General features: G+C 35.3%; 1 protein-coding gene across 1 annotated transcript in view; it reads left to right on the forward strand.

The window, feature by feature from the left end:
- The window catches only part of PIEZO1 (piezo type mechanosensitive ion channel component 1), a 3,550,337-nt gene that overhangs the window by 3,121,089 nt on the left and 417,159 nt on the right, over window positions 1-12,089 (forward strand). The window contains exon 39 of the mRNA XM_044081575.1: window positions 385-532. Within this exon, the coding sequence (XP_043937510.1) occupies window positions 385-532 (148 nt within the window). The remainder of the gene's footprint in view (window positions 1-384; window positions 533-12,089) is intronic.

The following is a 12,089-nucleotide window of genomic DNA, read 5'->3' on the forward strand; positions in this document are numbered from 1 at the left end:
GATGTTTTTTTGCTGCTTTGTTAATTTTAACAACAGTACTTTTTAAGCCCAGCCCAGGTGTTTCATATATAGTTTTTTATTGTTTTCTTGCTTAATGTAGCTTGCTATAACAATTGTTAGCATAGTCTTTTTACTTGAGTATTTGATATTTTGAATTGATGGGTCCAAAAGTAGAGCTTGGGAAATAAGTGATTTATAATGACGTGATTAAGTAGATAATGTCATCTGGTATTTTTGTCACATTGTGTATATCTTGGGTACTGTCTTTTGTGAACTTGCCCAGTAAAAACATATGTGAATGTGTATGTAACAACAGGTAGTAACATTTTAGTATGGAATTTAGCTACACCATACTATGTGATATATTTGTTTTTGTGTTACTAGGTTTCAGAATGTTTACCGGCCAATCCATCGCTTCTTCCAAGATATGCTGAACACAAAAAACAGAGCTGCCACTGATGTTTATGCACCAATGTTCTTAGCCGATGTGGTAGACTTTGTTATCATCGTTTTTGGGTTTTGGGCTTTTGGGGTAAGTACAACTAAAACATATTTGTGTTTCTATATTTTGTTTAGCCATATTGCAGGAAAGTTTACTTATAGTTTTGCCACGTTAATGATTCTATATTCAACAGCGATGGGCATATGAAAGGTTGCCTTAAAGGGAATTTATATAGTGGGGATTGTAAACACAAAGAAAGGTGCAGGACATGCAGTCAAATTCTGATGCAAGTTGAATAAGAGTAAGTTATTTGTGAATATTTTCTGATTCTAGAGATAAACAGGAGGAACAGCTAACTCGGGGAGCTTATGGAAACAGGAGTCCAGGAAACAATTCACTGGCAAATCAATTTAACATGTTTAAGGCTTGTTTATTCGGTACTTACGTATTATCGCAACCACATTTTTGCGGTAATGCTAGTTGCTTCTGTTTAGGTGAAGAAATTGTAATAAACTTTTATAAAGTTTAAGAACATGTTTTCTGTAATGTTTTTAAGTTTTAGGAATGTTTGCCATTCAAACCGCTGAGAAAATAAGTGTTGAAAATAGGTTTCCCGTTTTATCGCTAGCAACTCTCGTCAGTTAAGCATGTCCCATACTACTTCATATGCATTCCTTTTCTCGTGCCATCAAATGTTGTCAAAGCAATCCACATCGCTTTGTACGCAGAAAAGCATTACAACACCAACTAAGCAATCCATATCTCTAGAGCCGTAATACATACTAAAATCAATGCAATTAAAACAGACGGTGCACTAAAACAGAAGCATCAGTACATAAAAGCAAAGCAGTACTGTCTACTTATAACAAGGTTTACTAAGTATGAGTTACCAGATTTTTGCGATCGTAAAGGTTGCTTCCCGATAGTGAAATGAAATGTGTCCGGTAAGATTTTTAAAATGGGACACGATGTGTTTTCTTTGACAAGGAAGGGTCTTTTATGCAGGGTTATGAATACAAATTAGAGAAATAGTCAACTGTCTATGCATGATGCACTTCCCTGGCGGCAGCATGTCATTGCATCTTCCCAGTTACTGAGATCACTTCATGATTACACATAGTAAGAGCACTTTTCCCAAAACATCTCATTGCCGGACAATGCTCTCTTCTTCCTGTACTTTGTGGCTGTTAGCAACCGTTTTTTTTTTTTTAAATTTTGACAAGAAGATGTCTTTACAAATAGTACCCCCCCCCTCCAAAAAAAAAAAGTGACCAAAACCATCATGACAGGGTCTGCCTTTGCCTTCTCTGAAGGCTGCTTCCTTCCACACTGTCAAAATAATCCGTTCGTCAGAACAGCAGGCATTGTAATTCAAGCGTGCGTGTGTGTAAGGCACTCTGAAAACACGAAGCGGGTTTCCTCAAATGTTTGTCTTCCCCTTCACACAGACCCTGTAACTGAAAGCTAGTCCACAACAAATAAAACAGACCCTAAATACCACCTTACAGTGGTTTGCGGCCTCGTTTGTACAGAAGTATTGTAAATTCGCAACCGCGAAAATGTGGTTGCGATAATATGTAAGTACCGTTTATTCATAAGGACAGCTAACATGGTTTTTGCCTAGATGGCACAAGTATTCTTTTAAACAATGCTAATATTGTGATAGTATATTGTAGTTTAGTCTATAGCCTTGGCAACCAAGAGGAGATATAAATATCTGTGTATTTTTAATTAGAACTTCCTTAGTCTATTTGTTCTGTGATGTGGTGGCAGTGCTATTCTCATTAGGTCTACGGACTCAAAAGGAAGGGAATCTGTAGATGCTTTTTGAATCTAAAGAAGAGTATTGCTAATTAATCTGTGTAAAATGGAGAACGGCAAAGAAAATACATTTTTTTTCATAGTCCGCACTTTAATTTCCAAAATATTCATTGAAAAGAAAAATTTGACTGTATTCATCCTGTATGTTTGTTTGAAGTTGACTAACAAAAGAACTACAACTTTCAGTAACTGGTGTCATCAGTGCCTTGTATGCTATATTAGGACCTCTTCTACACTGCTGTTAAATGCTTTTACTACATTATAAGTAACTCAGACTTCTTTCTTTCCATCAATGCTAGTATTTATTTTAAAGCTAAGTATACCTAGACAGCACTTCCAAAGTGATTTGTAAGATATATTCTTAAGCGTTTCCGAACCACCCTTGTGGTTGATAGGCTTCTTACGAAACTTTAGTTGTGCACATTGACAGCAGTGAATTTCATGTGTGTTCTGCTTTTCATTTCCATAAGTGAGTCCAGAAAGTCTTACAAGGAGGTGAAAAAGTTGATAGTGGAAACAATGCAGCCAAGTTTGTTGTATGCATATTTTTATTTTTTATTAAACAAGAACCATGTTTAATGAATTATCACTTGTGACATAGGCATCATACATTTGTATAAATGAAAGGAAATGATATTAACATAATTTCAGTTGCAAACATTCTATATTACATATAATCTTTTATACAGTCATTGTCAATCAAACATTACATAGCTCATTCAATTCCTGTCTTCCTTTAAACCTCATTCCTCCTCCAAAACATTATTCTGTATGTATTGTTCCCGCAGTTCCCATGTTTTTATGTAATTTGCTCCCACCCTTTCTTAAGGTCCCACTTCCAGTTCCTTTATCTCTGTTACTATATCCACTACTTCTAGTATGGTTGGTTTAGACTTTGATTTTCATTTTCTAGTAATTTCTCTTTTGGCAGCCACCAGAATTAAACTCAGAAAGGCCTTACTATGTCTAGACAGTTCAGATTCTGTATCACAGCTGAAAAGCTCAAAAAATCATCTCCTTAGTAACACCAGTTTGCTCAACCAGTGTTTCTGAAACAGTAGTCTGCAGGGAATTCTTAGTCTGTCAACGTATTACACATGCAGAAAATATGTTTCCAATTACCTCTTTCTTCCCCATCACATCTCCACCATTTACAGTCTATCTAAGGAAAAATCCTTTTGGCGTCTACTTTGGGTATAAAAATGCCTATTTGCCTGCATATCTTTATATCCAAAATTTCCCACTGGATGACTCATTTGAAAACGGCAAGTTAAATAGCTGTGCTCCCAAAAGAGCTGCTTGTGCTACACTGTTAAACAACTTGTCCTAAAATGGTCTGAAAGCACAGGTATTGACATATTGGTGGTAGTCTAGCACAAAACCTTGGTATTAAATATAGGTTTACCGTGGCAACATGTGGTGAATTAATTCCCTGTAGAGGAGGGCATTTGAAAATTTCAGTCAAATCCAAGTAAAGTTATGCAAGGTAATAAAATGGGTAAGAAGAGCTATGCTTGCTAGTTCCAAAATGTCAGTTAAAACTGATAAACAAGAATGCCCTTTTGTAAATTCATCTTAGTTAACATCATCAGCAAATGATTTGGTTATTTTTAGCAAAATCTGGTCTTAAGTAATTATTTTAAAAAATGTGTAAAGACTGGGGTGTTCTGTTTAACAGTCATTGATCTTCCTTTTTTATAGATAACAAGAAAAAAGCACAGTGGTCCCACCGGTAGTAAAACTCAACAGGCTTTAATATATACAAGAATAAACATCCAATATTAACACTGACAAACTCAATTTTACGTTTTCGTCTCACAACTTCCTCAGATAAATGTAAAATTGAGTTTGTCACCGTTAATATTGGATATTTGTTCGTGTATATATTAAAGCCTGTTGAGTTTTACTACCGGTGGCACCATTGTGCGTTTTTCTTGTTATTGGTCTACAGCAAGCGCTTTCCGTTTTTGGATTTTGTTTTTTCTTTCTTTATAGATCTTCTCTCACATAGCATCCACTGTCAGTATGACATGATTTCAAGTAGTCCACAATAAATGCAAATGAGTGATTAAAGATGAATATATCTTATTGATGAAAATTTCCAGTATCCGTCAAGGTCCACTGAGCTGTTATGCTACTGTGGAATCCTTATTTATTTTACATTTAAAGAAAATATGTATTCTATTACTTTTTTGAACTTCTGAAAGAGGTTCTTATCACATAAAACAGATAGAAGTATTTGCATATAGGGTTTCTATTGTGGGACAAGATATATTAACATTTGTTTTTAAGATTAATTTTTTTGCCCTTTGTCATGAAACATAATTTAAAAAGATTTAAGATTTAAAGAAATAATATTCTGCAGTTGTAACTCGTAACTAATATGTTTTCTTTTAATGTAAGATGATAGTTATTTTGTAGTTAGCATAGCTTGTTCTTATTAGAAACATTTGGGTATAAACATGCAGGCTTGACATGTTCCATTTTTATTTTTAATGCATAGTTTTTTATATATTATGTTTTCACCATGGAGGTATACACTTGGTGAAGGTATTTTTCTTTTTGCCTTAATAGAACAACAGATTTAGCACATACGTTAACACTGCTGTAGAGCAGGTTACAGCATTCTGATGGTGAGGCTACCAAATCATTATCCCAGTTATAACTGCTTTACTCAATATTGCAATCATAGTCTGTAGACCCATATTTCTTAAACAGATTTCCTTTTCATAGGTTGTAAGTTTAAAGTTAACCTTAAGGGATAAGTGGCATGGTTATTTTTTTTTCTGCAAAGATAAGGATGTTGCTTAATTATGCTCAAGCTAAGACCCCCCCCCCCCCCCACACACACACACACACATAAATGAGATGGATTGTTCAGTTTCTTGCCAAGTGTCTGTTCCATGTGATTCTTGTATGAAAAGTTCACAAATTTCTTTCCAGACTGAATTAGATGACAAGTGTTCTTTCAGTGTATATAGCTGTAATTATAGTCTATTTTGGCAGCACTGATGGTTGTACAGAAAGTTTAGAGATACCTTGTAGATTATACTAGACCTTGCCTCCATACTTGTGTAGCCTACCTAGTATTTGTGATTAAGAAAGAATCCTCAAAGAAGGACTTGATCTGTTGTTTGTATGAGGGTATATTAGCTGACCATCCCAAGGGTGTACTTCATACAAAGGAATTGCAAAATGTTTAGCTTTTGTAGAAATGTAGTAACAGCTTCAGTAGTATGACTGCCTTGATATTATATAACATTGTATCCTGTGGAGTAAATTTCACAAACTGTTGCACAGTTTTCTGCTCATTTCCTTCAGTCCTCTGCACTGCATGGATCAGCTCCTGTGTACACCTTTACTTGGTTCTTGTAACTACAAGTATGGGAGGTCACAATTCTGTCATGTTATATGACACTGAGTGAGAAGCTAAAGTCACCCAGTTGAAACAGAAGGCGGCACACAAAATATTGTCTCTCTCTCTTTCATTCTGATGCATGCATTTTTACTTTATATTACAAATACGTGCTACATGGCTTCAGGCTTTGTCCCTAAATCCCATCTGATATCTTATAACCAGATAGAATGTAAGGGTGTAGGTGACTTCAGTTTGCAATGGTTTCTGGTATTTTTGAGCCATAATTATTAACTTGACATGATTACAAGCAGTCCATAGTGAGAAATGTCAAGATATTATTCACATTAATTTGCAAGCTGTGCTAATTCTTAACTAATTCTTAACCTACAAGTATTAATTTGTCTGTTGCAGTGGAGCAAGCAGAAGCTTTTTCATCCAGTGCTACAGAACTTAACTGGTCCATTTTAAGACATTGTTAGGACATCTAACATTAAAGGACCACTACGGGCAAATGATGAAAAAAAAAGTTTATCTGGTTTGCTGTTAATGTAAAAGCTGTCACTTCCTTATAGCATGTTCTAGTTCTGAAAGTGTAAAGGTTGTTACCATCCTTTACATACAGTTAAGTGTTAAAAACATGTCCTGCCAGTGTATACAATTTTTATATTTTCTTTACTCACTAAGCTTAAAGCCATTTATTGAAAGACTGTCTTAATGGAGCTGGAGGAAGCCACCAAAAGTCGTACATTGAAGAAGTAATAATAAAAATTAAGCAGAAATTGTAGTATTGAAGTAGTTGCAAACTTCTAGGAACATGACCCAAAAAGAAGAGAGAGAGAATGCTAACAACGAGGAAGCAATGATGAAAATAGTGCAAACATGGCAAGTATGCAAGTAATTGAAAGCCATTAGAACTCTAAACCGGACTGTATTCCTGCAGATAAAGAAGTAATGTAATGTTTGATCATTCAGTACCAACTGCTAAGAAAGTATAAGTAGGAAATTCAGATACTGAAGGTTTAGAAAAAAAGATAAAAGTTTTTTTTTTTTAAATAAGAAACATCTTTATTAAATTATCATGTATGACATACAGTCATACGTTTATATAAATGAAAACTAACCATATTGACATAACTGTGGTTGCAAACATTATAGATCACTTCTAATCTGTTTGATCATTGTCAGTCAAACATTACATAGCTCATTCAAATCCTGCCGTCTTTTAAAACTTGTTCCTAATGTGCATGTATTTTTCCCATGTAATTTGCTCCTACCATTTTCTAAACATCCCAGTTCCAGTTGTTTTATCTCTGTTACTATATTCATTACTTCTAGTAAAGATGGTTTATGCTTTGATTTCCATTTTCTAGTAATTGCTTTTTTGTCAGCCACCATAATTAGACTCAGTAGGGCCTTACTACGTCTAGCCAATTCCAATTCTGTATCATAGCTCAAAATATCATTTCCTTAGTTACATCCAGTTTGCTCACCTAGTATCTCTGACAGAGCAGCCTGTAGGAAATCTTTAAAGTCTGCCAACTCATTACACTCCCAGAAAATATCTTCCCAGTTACCTCTCTTCCTTATCACTTGTCCAACATTTGCTCTCTACCCGAGTAAAAATTCTTTGGAGTCTACTTGGGGTATAGAAATATCTATGTAAACACTTCCAACCAAAGATCCTAAATCTTCTAGACTTTGTTTCATATTTAGGAATAAAACAAAACAAAAATTCACCAGAATAAAGGTGCAGTAGTAAAAATGCAGAAAGTCCAAACCAAACGACTAACACCAATGAAGGACAGCAACAATTTTAATGTAAAAACAATAGTTAAAGCAGCAAAGCTTTCAGGTATCCAGCACCCTTCTTCAGTGCTAATAACAAGTTTCAAGTGCAGAATGATTATTATACAAGTCAATTAATTACAACCCAAATCACACAGCCAAAAAAATCTTTCAGTTAATTATAATACAAAAAAGAATTAAAGAAAACAACACAATAACATTTCCTATACACACCATTTAGAAAACAATTCATATGAACATCTTACGATATAGATGTAAACCTATATATATATATATATATATATATATATATATATATATATATATATATATACATACACACATTCTATCTAAACAGTCATTTGCTTAAGTTTTAATACAGGTTTGACCGAAACCATTTGGTTAATACCTGGCAGATGTTTAGCTTGTAAAAGCAAGATCCATTTATATTCCTCATTTTCTAACCTTGTATTTAAATCACCTCTTCTGATAGATTTCATTACCTCAATAACTCTAAACTTAAAACTATGGGTAGAGTTCTCAAATACATGCTTAGCCAACAAATTAGTCGTAATGCATCTTCTTATATCTGAGTTGTGTTCTATGATTCTATCCTTTAGGTGTCTTGTTGACTTGCCCACATAGAAACATGTGCACTTCGTGTACATAGCCAAATATATAATATTACTGATGTTACAATTGTAGCAAAACATCTAAAGATGAAGGTAATGTTAGTCTTAGCATGTATGAAAATACTGTTTTTTCCACAAACAATTCAAACAAGCAAATGTGCCTTGTTTGGCCCATCTATATGATTTTTTTCTTGCGTATCCTTGTAACACAATCTATTCTTAAGATTTGACCATTGTAAACACCTACTATAGGTGGTCATATATCGAAGATCCTTACTATACCTACTACTAGCACCTAAAGCATGATCATCCGGTAACTCATTAAAATATGGTTGAACTGCTGAAGGTCTGTTGGCTAAAACCAAGCATTTGATGTCTTCCAACATTTTATTCTCATAGCCCTTCTGCCTGAAAGAATCCAGGGTTTCACCAATCTGCTTAACACAGTCAATGTCATTAGTATTTAATCTGCTCATACGCATCACCTGAGTTTTGACAATACCCTTATATACATGAGGGGATGCATGCTCTTTCTATGCAAATATTTTTTTTGAACATCCTTCTTAAAAACTGATGTTTGTGCTTGTAGCCCATCATATTTAATACTGACATCTAAAAACTCCATCTTTTGACCTGAGTAATGCATGGAAAAATTCAAACAATTAGTTGTACTATTCAAATACTCAGCATATGCAATGAGCTCAACGTCATTGCCCTCCCAAATTAAAATAATGTCATCCACAAACCTCTTAAAGAATGTCACATTTTTAACATACTGGTCAAAAACACAAAATAAAGTGGGGGGCTGTGCCCCCACACCTCCCATACTTAATTATACCAACTCTGACATCATACCAAAGTGGAGGAAATGGCAAAGTCCCCAAAACTGCCCAGGGTTTTTTTCCCTGGGGAAAAAAGTAGCTGTTTTGTGTGTTGGGATTTTGTGGTTTCGATTTAAAGTGGTTGATAAAACACTATTTGCTGTTTTAAGTGTTCGCTGATATAATAGGGAACTTTAATAGTTACCATTGCAGGAACTGAGGATGTTTTCTGGTAAATGCATATGTTGGCACACTGATAAGGGGATAATTAGGTTATTTTTGACAGTGCCCACTTTGTAAAGATGTGTAATGTTTTTTTAAGTAATGTAGATGTGTATGTGCAGTTGAACAGGATCATTTTGAACTAATTTAATGCACAATTCTTGAAAATGTAAGAAAGTGGATGGAGACTTTTTTGAGCATAAAGTTGTAAAAATGTGCATTTAAAAAAATCTAATTATGTATGTGATACTGGAGACTTATAGAAGTTGTTCAAATCTCCCCAGGTAGGCACATCATTTCAATAGTAGGATCATACATGCAATGTGTATAATTTTCATCAAATTGTCAGTTATCAGGAACGCTAAGCAAGGGATACTGGTTATTGGATATAGTTAATTAAGGACATAGCTTGGCAGGATACAAGCTACTGGGTTCAACACAAATGAGGTTTGGAAGCAGTTTGTAAACTTATGGGAGAAGGATCACCCACAGATTGCATTGTTTTATTAGAGTTTTATGTGTCTCTATTTTTAATAAGAAGGTGCATTTGCAAATAGGAGGAACTGCTGTGGGAGAGAAAAGACCTTGTTCAACTACCAAGTGCAGAAACAGTGCAGAGGTTTGGGAGTGGAGGAATCCACTAAACAGCAGTATGAGGACTGAGTGGTGGGGGAAACAGTAGACACAAGGGATTACTCTAAAAGTAAGTGCCATAATGGCATGGACAGCAGTGCAGGGATCCGGTGATGGGGGAAACGCTATTCTCCAGAATACTATAGTGGTGTCATACTAGCACTTAAACTGTTACTGGGATAAGGAAAAATGGGAAACACTAGCCACAAGGAAACTGACAGTGGTGCCATACCAGCACTTAAGTATTACAAGGATTGAGGATATTTATTAAAAGTTAAACTTGGTGAAATTGCCTTTTATATAAAGAGATTTTATTTAATTGTGTAATTAAACAGTCGAATACTTGATTAATTGGTTCTGTATCTAAGTAAAAGGGATTAGTGATCATTGAAAAGCTGAGATAGCAGATTGTCAACAATAAACATGGTGCACTCAGAATTCTGACTTGTTGTTTTTCTATGTTAGAATGTCTCTCAGTTTAATGACACCCTTTTATTAAAAAAATGGAAGATTCAGCACTGCATTTGATCAGCTGTTCTTTCTTTGCAGTGATACTGTATTCATTTTAAAGATAAGTATACCTGGACAGTAGTTCCTAAGTGATTAATAAGATATATTCATTGAATGGAGCTGCTTTTCTTAGAAGGTAGCCTTCAGTCATTAGGCAAAACAGTTCTGTTAGAATGGAAGTTGCCTAGGTTTATTTTATTTATTTACACTTTGTTGAGTGTGTTAGTCCCACTAAACTAATGGCCTCTTTTCATGGGAAACCTGAGGTGGTATTCATACTTTATGCAGGACAACTTGTAGGTACAAAAGATATTGTCTTAGGGGGGCACTGGATAGAATTTGTGTGGTAAAGTGCATTTTAAATCCAAAGGGATCTAGAATTCTGATGATGTGGGCAGGACCCTTGTTCAAATCCATGATTAGGAAAGTGAAAGAAAATGTCCCTTCTTTTTGAAGGATTATGTATCTAATCCAAGTTCATTCTTGTGCTTTAGAGAGAAGACACATGGAGTGCAGTTATAGAGCCATCCTTTATAAACAAATTTGTTACAGTGAAGAAATTCAGAATGGGCACTCTTCAGTCTCACATCCCCTCATTGCCTCAGGGAGAGTAGATGGCAACTACAAACCTGAAAGGAACTATACTTGTATGCCATGTGTTTTTCAAGCCCCCTGGTTTCACATTGGAAATCAGTAATTCTAGTTCAGAGTACCCCTGTGGTGTAGTTTCTACCCTCTGTCATTCATTAACTGCCTGTCCCCCTGCAGTAGCAACATTAAGACTGAGGGCAATCATATTTTGTGGATAATTGTCTAATGGTAGTTTAGTCTTATAAGTAGTTCTTGGAACATCTTAAGTGTAAGATTCCCTTAGTACACTAATTGGCATTCACCATCATCTCTAGTTCTTTCCTTTCTTTTCAACAAATCCGAATTCTAGTTGGCAGTGAATACCAGAGAGTCTGTGAGAAGAATCAATTTTTTTTCAGAGTTTTCCAAGAATTACTTTTATGACTAAGCTACCATCAGTGAATTATCCAACTACAGAAAAATATGACTCTCATAGGGAGGTTGTCTTTCTAAGTGAATTTCAGAGGATGATACCTTATTTTAAAGCAGAATTAAACAGAAAGGATCGTCTGAAATGGAAATCTTCAGGGTTTGTGGCTGTATGTCGCAAGCATTCAGTTGAGGTTCATACAGTCAGAGTGCTTTCAAGTGATCCATGATCTTTTGAGCCCAGCTAATTGAAGGGGTTATCACATTTTTTTTTTTATGTTTGGGGAAGCCCCCCCCCCCCCCCAAACGCAGTGCCACAAACTAATATAACTAGTTTCAAGATCACAAAACCTTGGGGTTTGTTAAGAAAATTTTGCAGTGACATCATGTTCAATAAAATAGGCTTATTGGACTGTCAATCATTGAGTGATTCAGTGTGTGAACAGTTAACAAGTATTCTCAGATGGAATACTGTATGTAAAGAAGTTGCATTTTAGCTCATAAATTTGTGGGATCTGGACAAGAAACCACTGGAAAAGTTCTTTGCTCTGATATTGTCTTAGAGATCAAGCAGATTCATTTGTGAATTGTTACAGTTCAGACCATTGTGGGCAGAGCATTCAAAGAAATCCCCATGTCTCAGAGTTTAACGTATGGATTGGATCTAGGTTCTTACTAGGTAGGAATCCTGAGTAACATTATAGGGGCTCCCCATGGAGACCAAAGTGTTTAGTGGGTGCATTTGCTGTCACACTAAGTGAGAACCATACTGCTTACTCCATGAGTAAATTTGTGGGTACCCATCCAGTCATCATGACGGAACCTGAAGGAAGCCTGTTTATTTTGTTTGACAGGCAAGGGGAGCT

Source organism: Protopterus annectens, chromosome 8.part1 (genome assembly GCF_019279795.1).
Source record: "Protopterus annectens isolate FY-2018-M chromosome 8.part1, PAN1.0, whole genome shotgun sequence".
NCBI lineage: Eukaryota > Metazoa > Chordata > Ceratodontiformes > Protopteridae > Protopterus > Protopterus annectens.